This window comes from Natrix helvetica (assembly GCF_964273705.1).
Source record: "Natrix helvetica genome assembly, chromosome: 3".
Lineage (NCBI taxonomy): Eukaryota > Metazoa > Chordata > Lepidosauria > Squamata > Natricidae > Natrix > Natrix helvetica.
Window position 1 is genome coordinate 63105477 of NC_138549.1, and position 18063 is coordinate 63123539.

An 18063-nucleotide genomic window follows, 5' to 3' on the forward strand; every position below is an offset into this window, starting at 1 on the left:
CTTAGACACTGGCAGGTGGACATGAAGGCCAAGCGGAAGCTCGCTTCCGCTCCCTTCAAAGGGGGAAAGCTCTTTGGAGAGGCCTTGGATTCGGTGTTAATAGAATCCAAGGATAAACGCAAGGTTCTTCCTCATCAATGAGGGAACCAGCCATTACCAAGAAGATTGACCGAAACGCTTACTCCTTTTTCCGCAGGCAGCCCTTTCAGAATGCAGACCCTCCAGCCTCTTCTGGAGGATTTAACCGTTCCTACTCCCAGATGCAGAATCGTACCCAGGGCACGGCAGTGTTCAGGGACAAAAATAGACAACAGGGTAGTTGCAGATCTTTCCAAGGCGGGTATTCCAACCGCACCTTTCGTAGGAATAAGTGACCGTCTCCTCCCATAGGCGGCCGGTTACAACTGTATGCCGACCAGTGGGAGGCAACAATGATGGACACCTGGGTCTTAAAAACAGTCCTTCACGGCCTCACCCTCTCAGACCCTCCACGGTCATTTGTCCGTTGCCCACTCCCCAAGTCAGCTCTCAAATGTCAACTAATGCAGGCAGAGATCAGGCATCTGCTGGACATAGCGGCCATCGAGCAGGTTCCAATGGGCCAGGAGAGGAGGGAATTCTGTTCCATCCTTTTCCTGGTCCCAAAGTCCTCGGGAGGGGTGAGAGCCATACTGGACTTCAAGAAACTCAACATTCATTATAACGTACAAGCACTTCAAGATGCAATCACTTCAGACCATATTGGGTTGCATCAGGCAGGGCGACTTCCTGACGTGAATCGACCTAAAGGAGGTGTACCTGCACGTTCCCATTCATCCAGCGCATCGCAAGTTTCTGAGGTTTCAATTTGCAGACCAGCATTATCATTACAAGGCTCTTCCCTTCGGCCTATCATTGGTCCCCAGGATGTTTACCAAGCTTCTGGCTGCTGTCGTTGCACATCTCCGATCTCGTCCAGTGAGACTCGTTTGTTATCTGGACGACATCCTGTTGATCTCGTCATCCAGGGAGCAGGTGTGTCGGGATCTCAGCATCACCATTCACATGCTCGAACAACATGGCTTCTCTGTCAATCTGGAAGAGAGTCACCTGAAGCCAACCTCCAGAATCCAGCATCTGGGCACAGTGATCGACTCCAGGACCTGCCAAGGGTTCCTCACACAGGAGCGAATGGACAGCATCACATCCCTTGTGAGTCAGATCCGGAGGTCCAAGTCAGCACCTCTCGTCAATCTGTACCAGCTGCTGGGGAAAATGATCACATGCATTGCAGTTGTTCCCTGGGCATGGCTGCATGCAAGGGATCTTCAGTGGTTCCTTCTCCTGTTTCAATGACGCAAGGCCAGCATCTCCAAGAGGGTGGTGAGCGTTCCTCCATAGGTGATCCGGTCACTCTGGTGGTGGCCGTCCGCAACTCTGAGGAACCTGTATAAACAACCTATGCTCTTCTCATTATCACTCTCTGTAAACAAGCTGAGGAACCTTGAAATGCAAAGTCAAATGATCAAAGAGAAAAAAAGAAAAGACAATATTTCCAAGCCTCCAGCCTCCAAATGGCAGTGTTTCTTCCTTTCCCTCTGTTATTACAGCCCTCTTTGTATTCCTTTTATATCTTCTTTATATTTCAGGCCTAAAGAAAACAAAATTCTTAAATAGAGCAAAAAAATCCCATCCAATCCAGCATTATAAAAATAAGGAAAAAGATTTTAATCAATAGGTATAAAAAAAAAAGAATATAAAAAATAGAAGAAGAAAAACTAATCAATTCAATTTAAAGAATAGGAAACATTTGCAAAAGTTCCATCCATAAAATAATTTTTTTTAAAAAGGATAACACACTGTCTAATGTAGCTTAATTTCGCCGCTTGTTCTCTTCTGTTTTCAAATTTAATTTAGCTTTAATATTTTTTTGGGGTAGTCTCTTTTATAATAATAAGATTATCTCACCAGATGGACATCCTTTCTCTTTCCGTTTTCCTCCCATTCTGGAGCTGTCCCAACTTCAGCAGCTTCAATGGCTGAGCTTCTGTCGCCGGGAAAAAGAGATTCTCCTGGATCAATCAGGGACTTTGCGATGTCCCTGAGATCAGCAGGACGTACTCTTCTCTGTCACTGTCTCTTTGGGACAGTTAGGTCCAAAAGGACCGTCCAATGGCAAAAGTATCGAGTGCAATATTGGAGCTCCAAGATCTCACATCGTGTCATTGCAATGTCAGCTCCTCCTTTCCCCATGCATCCTTCTTGACCCACATTGCTTACTCTTCCCAACCTGTACCCTTGCACATTTCCTTATTCCCTCTTCCACCTGGCAGCAGCTACTTTATCTGCTGGCTGGCCTTGGACTTGCAATTTCCTACCTGCTTCTCTATTTATTGTAACTTTCTTCCTGAAAGTTTCCCACAAGGAAAGTAAATGGGGGCATCAGCAGGAATTAGAGAGAGGGCGGGAGGGAGGGAGTTAATTAGATTTCTGATGTTCCCTGCCAGCTCCTCACAAGGATATTCCGTGGGGAAACCAGGAGGAAGTCAGAAGTTGCTCTCGCTCCCACTGCTTTTTTGCCCACTTGTGACAATTCTGATTCTCTGTTTAAATAAGGAAATATTCTCTGAAATAATCACCCAAAAGAGGAAACTTGGTGTCCTCTGTCCTATTAGACAGTGGGTATTATCTAATATCCACTAAATCAATAGGTATTCCGGCCTAGCAATTCTCATCTTTTTTAGTTTTTAGACTCCTTTGCATTCTTAAAAACCACTAAGGATCCCAAAGAGTTTTTTTAAAAATGTAAGTTATACCTATTGATACTGTATTTACCATAACAGAAATGAAAATTGATACAATCTAAAAATATTTATTAATTTAAAAATAACAATAACAAACCCATTGCAGGTTAACATAAATAACATTTTAATGAAAAATAACTATTTTCCAAAACAAACACACATTTAATAAGAACAGTAGAACTGTTTTACATTTTTGCAAATTTTTTTAATATCTTCTTTAATAGAAGACAGCTGGATTCTCATATCTACTTCTACGTTCAATTTGCTGCAATATGTTATTTTCATTGAAGTATACAAAAAAAACTCTTTTTCACACAAATATGTTGTTGGAAAAGGGAGGAGTATTTGAACAGTCTTTTCAATTGCCTTGTTTTATGCCTTGTTTTATAAAAAAGATGTTAAGACTCTGCAGAAAGTGCAGAAAAAGGTAACAAAGATATTTAGGGGCCTGGAGGCTAAAACATATGAAGACCAGTTGCAGGAAATGGGTATGACTACTCTAGAGAAAACAAAGACTAGGGGAGATATGATAGCAGTGTTCCAATATTCGATAGGCTACCGCTAGTAAGTGGGGCTCAATCTATTTTTCAAAGCATCAGAAGGCAAGACAGGAAACCATGGATGGAAACTAAACAAGGAGAGAAACAATCTAGAACTAAGGAGAAATTTCATAACAGTGAGAATAATTAACTAATGGAATGGCTTGCCTTCAGAAGTTGTGGGTGCTCTCTCTCTGGAAGCTTTTAAGAAGAGGTTCGACAGCCATTTGTCTGAAATGATATAGGATCTCCTACTCCTCCAATGTCCCTTCCAATATGTTATTCTGTTATACTAGGGTGCAAACAGTTTTCCCTACCATTGCTTTTGCACCATCAGTGCAAATGTTCACACAGTTGTTTCAGGATAAAGTATGAAATGCAAAAAAAAGTTATTTGGCACTGAATATTTCAGCATCATTTGTGTTTGTTGCCAAGCATTCACATAAAACAAGATCTTCAATCATTAGTTGATGCTGATATCAGATGAGTTATACAAGTACAACAAATCCAGCCATGTCTATAGAGTCATCCATTTGTATATGGAAAAGTACAATTCTGAAGACAATATATTAATTCAATCTTCAGGGCTGCGGGGCTAGGTTTTTAAGTCAGCAAGTTACTATATTATTGGCAAGTAGCACTGCTGTGATTTCTTTTAGTGACTATTCATCCAGCCAGCATTCAGCAAGTTCAATTGTAGAAAGCTTGACCTTGTGGACCTCCTGAAAGGGTTTTGAGGACCCCTAAGGATCCATCCAGGACACTTTGAAAATTGCTGCTCTAATCTAAGAAGTGAGGGCCAGATGGCTAGATTCACCCCGGAGTGTTAGTGAGGACAGAAGGGAGCCCATTGCTGTAGTGCAGGCCAAATGTCAATTTGGAAAGGGAATTGAATATTATCTTCATTAATTAATATTCCTAAGTGCCCAGAAGCTTTCCAGGCACTTAGAAGGGGCTGGCAAATGGAGTCTTCCTTTTTGAAAGTATGGTGAAGAATCTGCAATGTTGCCTTTTTGCCCACCATGTAAAATTATTGATTTTCTGTGTTGTACTACATTATGAAATAATATTGGTGACCTGGTTTCTTGCTTGCATGTGTAGTACAGATACCTTTCCCCCAGGAAACCAAAATAATTGGTAGAAAGTAATGATTTTCAGCTTCTTGGACTCCTGTGGCTGAAACAGTTTAATGTGAGGCCAGTTGTTTACACTCACAAGTTAGCAATTTCTGCTAAATCAGAAACAATTTATTGTGGTTATAATTGAGAAACCTCAATATGTTTTAGTAGACTGTATGTGTGCCAGTTTGTTAATAATTTATCAAAAAGATAAAAGGAAAGTATAGTCCTAACCTATTTGTGAACAGGTTTTTTTTGAGGAAAAAAAAGACAAATAACTTTTTGAATATTAGCCATATTCTGCTTTCCATTTTGCCTCTTAACTAACCCTCCCCACCCCAAAAGTCCAATTCAGCCTGGCCACAACATAACTGATTACTACACCCCTGATTTCTACATCTTTTGAATGCCTACAAAAATATAACCAAAGTGCCAAAAAGATTGCCCTTCTTCTTAATAAGTGCCCTTCACTTATTCTTGTTGGCACATTGAGGTATTGTTTTGCTATAAAAAAATTGCTGGGAGACCAAGACCTGAACATACAGAGTAATTTCTCATTTTAAACAAATATATAATTCTAGGAAGTTAATAATAAATGTTAAGGGTTTTCCTCTAATTGTTTCTTTTGTTTTAGTAAAGATTTTCCAGACTTGTTACATTCTATATAGATTAGGGTGCACAGTAGCTTTTCAGGTTTCAGACACAACAGGCCTTTGGATGACATTCTGGAGTTCATAATACTACAAATAGGCAGCAGCAGACCAATGAAGTAGATTGGGCCAAAATATATTTAGCTGAATTAACATTTAATGAAATGGAACTAAGATGATTCCTCCCAATTTATTTAATTGTTTATTCATTAACACCAAAAATTGCAATTTGGCAGCAGCATTTGAGGAGCTTTGTATTGCCTTGTGCAACAGCATTCTAGATACAGTGGGGCAAAAAAGTATTTAGTCAACCACCAATTGTGCAAGTTCTCCCACTTAAAAAGATGAGAGAGGCCTGTAATTGGCATCATAGGTAGACCTCAACTGTGAGAGACAAAATGTAAAAAAAAAGACCAAACAATCACATTGGCTGATTTGGAAATAATTTATTTGCAAATTATGCTGGAATAATTTCTAGTTCTCCTCTCAATCAGGGACTTTGCGATGTCCCTGAGATCAGCAGGACATACTCTTCACTGTCACTGTCTCTGTGGGACGGTTTAGGTCCAAAAGGGCCGCCCAGTGACAAAAGTATCGACTGCGATCATGGAGCTCCAAGATCTCACGTTGTGGTGTCGCGACGCTAGCTCCTCCTCCCAGAATCTTCCCTGGTATTGAGATCAAGCTGGTAGGTCTGTAGTTTCCTGGATCTATTTTTTTTCCTTTTTTGAAGATGGGAACCACATCAGCTCTTTTCTAGTCCTCTAGCAGTTCCCCAGTGCTCCAGGATCTCTGAAAGATATAGTTCAGTGGTTCTGAGATCTTCTTTATTCCTTCCTTCCTTCCTTCCTTCCTTCCTTCCTTCCTTCCTTCCTTCCTTCCTTCCTTCCTTCCTTCCTCTCTTTCTCTTTCTGTCTCTCTGTGTCTGTCTGTCATTCTCTCTCTCTCTGTCTCTCTCTCTCTGTGTATCTCTCTGTCTCTCTCTCCTCCCTTACTCATCTGTCACTCTATGTGTGTCTGTCTGTCTCTCACTCACTCACTCTATGTGTATGTGTGTGTCTGTCTGTCTCCCTCCCTCTCTCTCTATCTCTCTGTGTGTCTCTCTGTCTCTCTCCCCTCTCTTCCTCTCTCTGTCACTCTCTGTGTACGTGTGTGTGTCTGTCTGTCTGTCTCTCACTCATTCACAATCACTCTATGTGTCTCTCTCTCTGTGTGTGTCTCTCTCTCTGTCTGTCTCTCCCTCCCTTCCTCCCTCCCTTCCTCCCTCTCTGTCTGTCTCTCTGTGTGCCTCTCTCTCTCTCTCTCACTCACTCATCAGCACAGATACACATACTGTGGTCACCTTGTGTTCCAATCACAGGTTAAAAGTACCTGGGAGGGGCATTTTTCATGGAAAATATAAGTGCACGCACGCCCCACACAATTACAGCCCAGAGCAGGACCAAAGCCCCCCTCCCAACTGTTTCCCGCCGTTACGAAGTCTCCGAGGCTGTAATTTAAGGGGTGTGCGCACGCACCTATGTTTTCTATGGCGTGAAGCCGCGGCGAGGCTCTGCATGGTTGTGATGACTCCGGAGCCCATGCGAAGAACAGGAGACGAGGATTCGGCTATTGCACAAGCCCACGGGCATGCGCTGCCTTCTTCTCTCTGACAGCCACCTGGTTTGCTGAATCCGGCACGGCGGCGGGACTCTTGCCTTATCCCGCGGCGCAGTTCCGGGACACGTTCAGGCAAGGGGGGGGCTTTCTCACACGCCTTTGGAGAAAGAAAGAAGGCATGCGAGAAAGCCCCCCTCCACTGTCCGAACGTTTGAATGAAGGAGGCTGCAGGCTCCTTTGCCCTCGGCTATGTGATCGCCTTTCATTCTCTGCTGCCCGAACGAGTGAATGAGGCAGACGGAGAATGAAAGGAGATCATGTCGGGTGAGGGGAGCGAGCCAAGCATTCCAACCGGTTCTAAACAGCACGGTAAATTTATGGAACCTCTTCTACTGAACCGGTTAGAACTGGCAGGAACCCATCCCTGATTCTGCCTTAGTTATGTCCCCCTCTTTCCACTTTTTATATTTATCCTTTTTGTCTTTCAATTTGTCAGACAGTTCTTTATGCAGCCATGCTGGTTTCCTTTGGGAGCTGTTATTTTTCTTCTTCATTGTTATTGTGCTAGACTGGGCTTTTATTATCTCATTTTTCAAAATTTCCCAAGCTTTTTGAGTTGTTTTCCCCTTGAGGATTCTCATCGATGGAATCCTTCCCAAGCTCTCTCTAAGTTTATTGAAATTAGCTCTCTTAAAGTCCAAGACTCTAGTTTGACTTTGTTCTATTACTTATGTTTGCATAATGTTGAATTCCAGTATTGCATGATCACTTGCCCCCAAGTTTCCTGTAGCTTCAACACCTATCATTTCCTCTCTGTTAGTGAGAATTAAGTCCAATATGGCCGATGCTCTTGTTCCCTTCTCTACTTTTTGGAAAACAAAGTTGTCTGCTAGGTTTGTTAGGAACCTGTTGGATCTTCCACTTGGTGCAGAGTTTGTTTCCCAGTTGATGTCAGGGTAGTTAAAATCCCCCATTACTATTGTGGTGTGCTTCCTACATACCTTAGTTAGCTGACTAGCAAAAAGTTCATCTACTTCCTCTGCTTGGTTGGGTGCCTGTAGTATAGACCTATGGCAATGTCGTCCCCCCCCCCCCCACTTTAATATTGACCCAAATGCATTCAAGATAGTTCTCATCATTGTTGTGCTCTATTTCTGTAGAGATATAGTTATTTCTTATATATAGTGCAACTCCACCTCCTCTTTTATTTGGTCTATTTCTTTTAAATAGTTTAAATCCTTCTAGCTGTATGTTCCAATTGTGGGTTTCATCCCACCAAGTTTCTGTAATGGCAGCAATATCATATCTGCCCTCATTTACTTGAATGTCTAATTCACCCTGTTTATTCCTCATACTCTGTGCATTGGTGTGTAGACATTTGATTGACCCTGTGTTTACTGTCTACATAACCTGTGTTATGCCTGACTGCCCCTATTTTCTTGCCACTTGTATGATTCATGCACATGGTATGGCACTCACTATTAAATGCTTTGTTTTGCTTGACAGCAGGAGTGATAATCTTACCCGCACAAACATCTATGTTACATGCACTGATAACCCTATGAGGTTTAGATTGCTGGAGACAGAAATGTTCTGTATCAATTAATTCTCTGTCCCCGCTGTTCAGTTTAAATATTTATCCAGAAAATCTGTGAATTTAATGCCAAGTAACTCAGTCCCTTTCTTGGATGGGTGCAAACCATCTCTTTTGTACAGTTTTTCATTGGACAAGCTGCAGACATCATGACTAATAAAACCAAAGCCTTCCCTTTTACACCACTTCTTTAGCCACACATTAAACTCTGCTACACGCTGGCCCTTCCCTTTTGGTTCCTTATATACTGGTAAAACCTCTGAAAAGATAAGCCTACAGCATATACTACTAAGTTCATACCCCAAGCTCTGGAAATCATTCTGCACAGAAAGTACATCTTTTTGGGACAGATCATTTGTGCCAAGATGTATAATAGCATCAACATCACAGTCCTTACTTGCATTCTTGACTATCTTAAGAATACGCCTCTTGTCTCTGCTGGCAGTAGCACCTGGCAGATACCTGACCTCTTTCGAAAACCTCCATAGCCTTTCCTAAATTTACATCTCTTACGATTGAATCACCAACCAGAAGGTGACTTCTCTTTTTGGATACCTTGCTCTCTTTGTGTGACTGATGTGTGATACCTGATTCACACTTTTGCCTTTCCGAAGTAAGTTCTCCATTTTGGACCACGCTCCCCTGTTTATTTGAGTCATCATTATCACAACTACCTTGACCTGTCACTTTCGTGTTCCCTTTAAGGTCAGCAAGAGCACTATATCTGTTACGCTGGGACACAGCAAAAGCTTTGTGTTTATGGTTCACAGCTCTCACCCTGCCAGATCCCACAGCTGTCCAGACTGCTCTTCTCTTGCAGGATCTTTGCGGTAGAGGGGGCTGGTAGCGTGGCATCTCCATAGAGTGGAATGGCTGAATTGGGCACCTAATTTCTGCTTGGAGAGCACAGATTAGAGGTTCGAGATAGGTAATGTGTCTATGTAGTCTAGTAATTTGTTTCCAAAGGGGACAGTATCCAAATTTGAAAAGAGTACTGTGAAAGACAGGTGCAAAACAACTATTACATTGAACTAAGCCGGTCATTTTGAAGTAAAATAAAATCACAGTCTCAAGCGCACTAACCCAGAATGTGCGCGGGCCACTACTGTAGTGCTATGGATCTCTTTGACTCCCCCCTCGCAGCCAGGAGCTCCACCCTCCAGCCTCAGGAAAGTTCAAATGAAATGAGACAATTTTACTCTATTGTAGTCCTATGGATCTCTTTCTGGTGAGCAAAGTCAATGTGGATCAGATTTACTTAACTGTGTTACTAATTTAACAACTGCTGTGATTAACTTAACAGATGTGACAAGAAAATTCACAACATGGGGCAAATTTCTCCCTTAGCAACATAAATGTTGGGCTCAATTGTGGTTGCAAGTTGAGAACTACCTGTACACACGGGTGTCAAACTTGCAACATTGTGTTGTCATCACATGGCATATTGCAACTTTCCCCCCCTTTGCTAAACTAGAGATGGGTGTGGCCAACACATGACGCATCGAACCCATAGGCCCTGTGTTTGACACCCTTGCTGTACACTGTTTTTTTAAGCATTATGTGGGATTTTATTTTTACTGAAATAGTAGGGAGACACATACACTAAAATTAAAACCAGAATTTTAGTTATCTCAAAAGTCTTGGTAGAAGAAAGATGAAAAAAAAATAGTGAGTAAACTAAAGGAGACAGGATATAAATATACATACATACATACATACATACATACATACATACATACATACATACATACATACACACACACACACACACACACACACACACACAAATACATACACACATACATACATACATACATACATACATACATACATACATACATACTGTGGTATCATATAAAATGGGACTAAAAAAGTGACAGTTCCTGAGAAAATGCTGAATGTGGAAGGGTGCCTAGATTCTGAATATAGACGGTTTATATTTCCCTGTAGACATATCTACTTACTGGCTGATTTGTTTCTCTTTTGGTACTATATACCAGTACCCAACCTCCAGGCAACGGCCCACTACTGGGCCTTGAACTTTTCAGAACTGGGCTGCAGAAATGGTGGGTGATCGCACGTGTGCGCATCCCCATTTGTACGAGCAGCAGGCAAGCATGGGTGCACATGTTTCATTTACATGAGCAATGGCTCATGCAAATGGAGCTGGGCATGCACATGCACTTGTCCACTGTGCGTGTGTGTGCACGTGCCCACCATTATACGGAACCATCCCCTCTCCTCATCCCCCCCTCCCCCCGAGGTTGGGGAACTCTTCTGTACACTGTTGGAGGTATATATAAGGTTTACAAATATAATCAAAAAGCCCAATAACTGTAATAAAGTATTCACCTCCCACAGTGTCTGTTACCTAGCAGCAACTTCATGGTTAAAATGACAGATTAAAAGCTCTATGAAACAGCTGTGGCTTCACTGCCTGCCTAAATATCATCAGGGAGGATGCCATCTGGATGTCTGAGAATAGGCCTTTCCACTGGGAGGGAGCCATAATAAAATAACCTTGTCTTCTGGCTCACATCCCTACTCAGGAGGAATAGACAAGATGGATCAATTTTACCTGGAGAAGATGGTTCTGTATTACTAGGATAATACAGGTAGTCCTTAATTTGCAAGCACAGTTGGGACTGGAATTCCAGTCACTAAGCAATCGTAAAGCATGATGTCACATGGTTAGTGGTGACAAGTCTTGCAATCTCAGTTACCATAGTAACTCCAGATGCACAGGCCATTAAGGGGAAAGCAAAGTGAATTCCAGATAAAGAAGGTAGAGTGTTGTCCTGGAAGACCCAGCATAACTGTGCAGAAGTTGGGGATTGCTACAATGTGATGCAAGCTCAGCGAGGCTGGATAAAGAGGATGTGGGATGTGTGTATGCATGTGTATGAGTATAGGGAGACTGAGGAAAGAAGACACTGTGATCCATTGTGGCTCTTGGGCTGAAAGAACCTCTGAGCCACAGCGTGAAGCCATGCCCTTCTCTCCCCCCCCCCAGAAATATCATCCTCCATCCTAATTCAGCAGCATTGTGCAAATCTGCCATGCCTAGGAAGCTCCAGCAGCATGGCGCAAAACCAAAGCACATCAGGAAGCCCCAGCAACATGGGACTTCTTGATGCACCGTGGCTCTGTGGCTGCAAGAATTCCCTGAGTTGCAGTAGAGTGTGAAGCCCAATCCCAACTTGGCCCAGCAGTGCAGTGTAAAGAGTGTTGTTGCTATCCCAGAAAACTTCAGCCACCCAGCCCACTAGAGGGCAGCTGCAGTTGCCCTTGCTACCATCCATCTACTCCAAAATCCTGGCCACCCTGCATTCTGCACCACAGCTGACCATTACCGTCTTCTTGCTCCTGGTGCTGACAAGGTGTACTTGACCCTTTGTGAGGCAACCGTGGACCTAGAAGACAACGGGTCTTCCCGGGTCTTGCAAGAAAATCACTGTGTGCGGCCTGGAGAAGAAAGCCTTGTGCATGCAACAGCAGTCTTATAAAGGACCAGGCCAAGCCTTCTTGGTCAGCAGTTGGAAAAAGAACATGGCAAAGCTTCTGAGTTTCTGTTAAAGACAGACCCACAGGGTCTACAATGATATGAGGGAGGTGCAGCGAGGGTCAGGGAGGGTGCATGGGGTTCAAGGGAAATACAGCAAGGATCAGGGAAATTGCTGGGGGTACAAGGTTGTGTGAGTGGCACAGAGTGGGTTGGAGAGGATGTAAGTCGGAGGGAGGGTTGGTGAGGGTCAAGCATGGTGTGCAGGGGTGTGAGAGGACATGAGAAGTAGTTTGGGAAGGCTACATGAGGGTGCAAGGGGTTGTGTGAGGTGGGAGGGTGCATAAGGTTACATGAAGATGCACGGGAGACGCCCAGGAGGTTGGGAAGGTGCGCAAGGGTGCACTGTGATGTGAGGAAGGTGCAGCAAGGATAGGGGATGGTGTGTAAAGGTGAGGGGGTTGTGAGAGTGCGAGGGAGTGCAGGCAAGGGTTGGGGGAGGTTCAAGGGGATGTGCGAGGGTGTAAGAAAGGTACAGTAAGGCTCGGGCAGGACACAGAGGCATTTGTGTGGGTGTGGAAGAGAGATAAAAGAAAGTGAAAAGCTTGAGGTGAAGGGAAAAGCAGAACGAGTCATTATTGAATAGTTAAGTAAGATTCTCAGAAAGATGAGGCATTTAAAGAACAAAAGGTACTATATAAAGTAATGTGTGGTCATGGTGGGACTGAGGACAGGGAATGAAATGAAATGAAAGAATCTGTACAGTTGAATTAATTATTCAGTACAAGTAATATACTCAGTTTGAGATATTGCTTCTTTTTATTTGAATACCGTGAGAAGGAAAAATTATATTGTATCTAGGTGGCTTTTTAAAAATGTTCATCTCAGTCTGTCTGTGACCAATGGCTTATAATTTATTACTATGATATGATTATTTATAAAACAAACCAGCAGACAAGCAAACAATTGTTCTGAGAATCCCAGTTTCTTTCAAATGAATTTAAAATGCCATTTTGTATGTCATAAATCACAAAACGCTGCTTTTTTTGTGAGTTCTGTGTATGTCAGGGTTTCCTGTGAATATTCAGAGCACTGCCAGAATGTTCTAGAGCTAAGTGTGTTGGCAGGATTTAGTGCTGTCACTTCTGCTTTAACCCAGCCCCCTTCTCCCCCCCCCAAACATCAGCACAATGAATTGCAAGAGGTATTGTGAATGCTATTAAGATAGCCAGTGAATTGTTTTGGCTTCCTGAGGTTTTCCAAGCTCCTCCTGTCTTAGTAAAGACTATTTCCTTAGCGCTTGCCAGAGTCCTTTCACTGCCTGACAATAGTAGGGGTGCCAATTGATTGTAGTGTTCCACCTTTGTCAGAAACACTATTATTGTTTAGATGCCAAGCTTGTTTTGATTCTCTGGGGCTTTAGATCCCATCTTTAAAGCACATATTTGTATGTGTCATGTTGGTAGGGTATAACTAGCTCTTTCATATGCTTTTCACGAGCTGAGGTGAATTTTTAGGAGATTAAAAAAAAAGAATCTTGTCTCTTAAAAAGGAGTTAAAAGCTGATTTCCTTCAGTGTATTTGTGGCTGTTTCAAGTGATTGATTGATGCTCGAAATAAATGACAAAATGGTATGCTTTTTAAAGTGTTGTAATTATACCATGGAATGTACATGCACACAGTGAATTTAGAGCAATACATTCCATATTGCGTGGGAAAATGGCTTTCAAGCTTTTATATTTCAGATTAACATTTGGCATCTTTATGGTAGAATGTAAGAAAAGCAAGTCACTCATAGGGAGCCACGTCACTTCAGTTGTGACCATGAAATTTAATAATTCACAATTACAATCAAATGTTTTTTTTAAATTCCAGGCATATTCAGTTTATGATGAAGAAATTGGTTATTGTCAGGGTCATTCCTTTCTTGCTGCTGTTCTTCTGCTGCATGTGAGTACACTAGAAAAAGAAACTGTTGTTTAATCAGACAAGCAGATGAAATATTTGTTTCTACCTTTCAGATTTCTAATTGTACATTTCCCTACCTATTTAAACTCAAGTTGGCACTTACAACAATAAGTGGATGTTCCTACTCTTCGAAATTCAGGGAAATGTAGTCCTTGGAGTAGATGTTAAAGACATTTTTTTTATTTTCAGCCATTATGATAAACTTTTAGCCAAGCTTTGGTGTATACAAAAAACTTTTATGTCAAAGAAGGAAGCCTTTCTACTTGTTAAGGCAGGAGTGACTTTTGTTTGGTTGTTCATAGGGTTGTTAATAAGACTTCTGTTAATTCCTTTTATGTGAGGTTGTTTGCTTCTTTAAATGTGCAAGTAGATAATCTTGTCTTGACTTGAAATCTGTAGATTGGCCCCAGATAAGAAAATGGCCAGATCACTATGGAGCAGACTTTCATCTGGCCCTTGAGAAGAGAGGATTAAGCATATTATACACAATATATGCCTCTTAAAGCAAAGGGAATTTTTGAAATTGAAATACAGTTGCAGACCATAGGGAGAAAAAAGATGGGTTGCTCTTTGCTAAGTTACAAATTTCTAAATCACTGTATTTTTATACACGATTAGCAACATACTATTAAGAATTTTGATTAGTGATTGATTAGTCTATTTCTTATGAGATAAGTTTTATTTTGTTCTATCCCTGAATATTAGATAAGTTTTCCTTTTTAGCACTTCACTTTTGCATAAACAGCACATTTATAAGAACCTACTGAATATATGGAAGAGCTATGTTATTCTAAATTCTGAAAATTCATATCTCTTGAGAAATTCCAATCAGTTCCACAACAATCAGCAGGTACAAAATCCTGACTGAAAGCTATTTGAATGCATATTTTATTTTCTCTTTTTGCGTACTCCCACGTACAGAAGGGTTCTTGGAGGTCACTTTATATTTATGGTCTCCTTGCAGATGCCTGAAGAACAAGCCTTCTGTATCCTAGTGAAGATCATGTATGACTATGGCCTGCGGGAGCTCTATAAAAACAATTTGGAAGGTTTGCGTAGAAAATTTTATCAGCTGGAGAAACTTACGCAGGTATTACCTGGAATTTTTCTTTGTTTTAGAAAAAGATATGCTAAAAGAAAGGGAATGATGAACATATCCTACCATAGGTATGCTCATCTGTCCATGAAAATTGAGGTATTGATAATTAATGTGCAACCTGTGTGTGGTTATACATACATACATAGCATACATAATACATGAAACACATATGATCTTCATGTTTAGTACCAAAGTATTTATTCTACAAATATTTCCTAAGATTGGCTTAAGATATAGCAGAAATATAAGCTTATAGTTCATAAGTATAAGAAAACAATGTATGTTAATTTAGATTCTGATACTGCATTTAATTTCTTTGAGAAGAAAAGTTGTATTCATCTTCGTCTTTCACTTTTCTCCGTAGGAGCAGCTGCCTGATTTATATAACCATTTTGTGGAACAGAATCTTGAAGCTCATATGTATGCCTCCCAGTGGTTTCTCACCCTCTTCACTGCCAAGTTTCCACTTTGTATGGTCTTCCACATAATTGATTTACTACTTTGTGAGGTAAAATTACCTTATATCCATAAAGAAACTTGCTTTGCATGAAATGAATTGTCATTTTTCTTGGGCCTATAGTTCCAAGGATGACTGCTTCTTTTGCTAGGTGGAGGTGTACTGCCTCTTGTACATCATTCTTTTGTCCTATTTTAGTGTGAGAGGTATTTCCACCAATATTTGTTATCATCTTTATTTTTAAGCTGTATTTGAGTAAATCCTTCTGATGTTTAGACAATGGAATGATTCATAGACCTCAAGGCATTCGCTTATTATAAAAATGGTTTCAGTTGTCTGAAATAAACTCTTCATTGTTTAGAGGGTAGTTAAAAGTACAAAGGTTGATTTAAAAAAAAATCACAAAAGGAATGAGTCAGAGCAAGTCTTGCACTTGCACATGTTGCAGTTGCCTATCCTAACTCTGTTCTGGTTAGAAGGAAAGTTTTACCTTAACTTTCAATGTCAATGCTCTCTTTGTCCAATTTATCAAATGATAATTCATGAACGGTACATGGCAAGAACCATGCATCCAGTTTATAACTCTGATTTGTTTCAACAAGCCAATAGATAAGGTTCAATTAAATTAAGAGTTAGTACAAAACTAGTTTCATTTCCAGTAGCATTCAACGCAGAATACATAATTTAATCTAGCCTGCTTTGATTACTCGGAGATTGATCTAATCTAATTTCTTTAATGTAGACCGCTTTGATTAATCAGTTGGACTGGTTCACACATGTTAACCCATAGCATACCCATAGTGATTTTTTTGTTTTTTGTTTTATGTGATGTAAAACTATGTCTTAATGTGCAAACTAATGTTGAACACTATTGCCTGTTCAACAAATCCTGATTTTACAAAAATCCAGGCATAGTGTTGTTTTAAATGCATCCTGCACAGGCATTTGAAGAATTTTAGCTTTAAAATAACAAACAGGATTTGTCAGATGTAGGAATGGGAAAGGGAAAGAGAAAGAATTACAGGTGGTCCTCGACATACAACAGTTCACTTAGTGACCATTTGAAGTTACAACAGCACTGAAAAATATGACTTTCAACCATTTTTCACACTTACGACCATTGTGGCATCCCCATGGTCACATGATTTACATTCGGTCCTAATTGTACAGATATCTAATGTGATTTTGTCATGCTTCACCTGCTACTTCCTGTCTGTTAGGAAGCTTATGATCCATTTACAAGTGTGGTCAGGTACAGCTAGATGATTTAGTTTAGATAGAAGAAAATCTGGAATAATGATATTGAAGTCTACAAAGAGGACCCTTGCATAGGTCTTTGGAGATTCAAGATGTTGTAGGACAGCGATGGCGAACCTTTTTTGGCTCGCGTGCCACAAGTGGGGGGAGCGCGGGGGGGGTCGTGTGCGGGCGTGCCGCACCCATAATGCAACGCGCGAACCCCAGTGCGCATGCGCGCACAACACCCCCCCCAATTTTGACATGCTTTTTTCGCCCTCCCCAGGCTCCAGAGGCTTTATAGGAGCCTGGGGAGGGCGAAAAGAGCCTCCCCCGCTCCCTTGGAGGCCCTCCGGAGGCTTCAGGGACCGTCCGGAGGCTTCCCTGAAGCCTTCGGAGCACTTAAAACCACCCTCCGAGCAAACCGGAAGTGACTTCCGGGTTGATCGGAGGGTCGTTTTAAGCGTTCCGAAGGCTTCAGGGACAGTCCGGAAGCTTTCCTGAAGCCTTCGGAACGCTTAAAACGGTCCCTGAAGCCTCCGGGGGGGGGGGCGGGGGAGGCTCTTTTTGCCCTCCCTAGGCTCTTATAAAGCCTCTGGAGCCTGGGGAAGGCGAAAAATAGCTTTTAAAAAGGTGAACTCAGCTGGCCAGCGCGCGCATGCCCGCTGGCCAGCTGACAGGGCAGCGTCTCGCGTGCCCTGACAAATGGCTCTGCGTGCCACTTGTGGCACGCGTGCCATAGGTTCGCCATCACTGTTGTAGGATGTAGTGTAGAGTCATATTAATAGCATTATCTGTCAAGCTGTTTGCTCGGTAGGCAAATTGCAAGGGGTCTAATAGCAGATCCATATTGGTTTTCAGGTGGGCTAGCACTAGTCTTTCAAAGGTTTTCATAACTACAGATACTATAGCAACTGGTCTGAAGTCATTCAGTTCCTTGATGGAGGGTTTCTTTGGCACTGGGATGCTAGTAGAGCGTTTGAAGCAACAAGGAACATAGCACATCTCTTGTGATTTATTAAAGATGCAGGTTAAGATGAGGGCTAATGTGTCAGTAAAATAGACCTTGTCTGTAAAATAGATCTTGCACTTCATTTTCTGTAATCACCAGAGGTTATTAAAAAGAACTCTGCAAATTCCTATACATGGGAAAGAGAAATGAGCTGATAGAGAAACAGCTGATCATTAAACAATAGATTAATAGGTTCTGTGCCTTTTTAAAAGTCATTAATTTTCTTCTTTTATATTTGACTATTGTTTTTGTAAGGTTCTGAAGTGATTGTTCCAATTTTGTTCAGCAATCATTTTTATTACTTTTACAGTTCTGACCTCTAGTGGATGAACTGCAATTTCCTTAGGATTGTTACCAAACATTATTTTAAAATCTATTTATAGGATTGTTTAATAATGTGATTCTGTAGTTTGCTGAGGTGAGCAACATTTGTAAATTATAATGGATGTACAAATCACAAGGTAAATCACACAGGATACCGAGATTCTTGTGTTCTTGTTCTTTTC

The 18063-nt window shown here is 41.5% G+C and overlaps 1 protein-coding gene across 4 annotated transcripts in view; it reads left to right on the forward strand.

Moving 5' to 3' along the window:
* RABGAP1L (RAB GTPase activating protein 1 like) overlaps positions 1-18063 on the forward strand; it is a 204148-nt gene that overhangs the window by 107211 nt on the left and 78874 nt on the right. For all 4 annotated transcript variants that reach the window (XR_014174998.1, XM_081948451.1, XM_081948449.1 and 1 more), the window contains exons 14-16: positions 13661-13735; positions 14718-14843; positions 15217-15360. Coding sequence is in view for 3 of the 4 variants with exons in the window: in XM_081948451.1 (XP_081804577.1) it covers positions 13661-13735; positions 14718-14843; positions 15217-15360 (345 nt within the window). In the remaining variant the exon portion in view is untranslated. The remainder of the gene's footprint in view (positions 1-13660; positions 13736-14717; positions 14844-15216; positions 15361-18063) is intronic.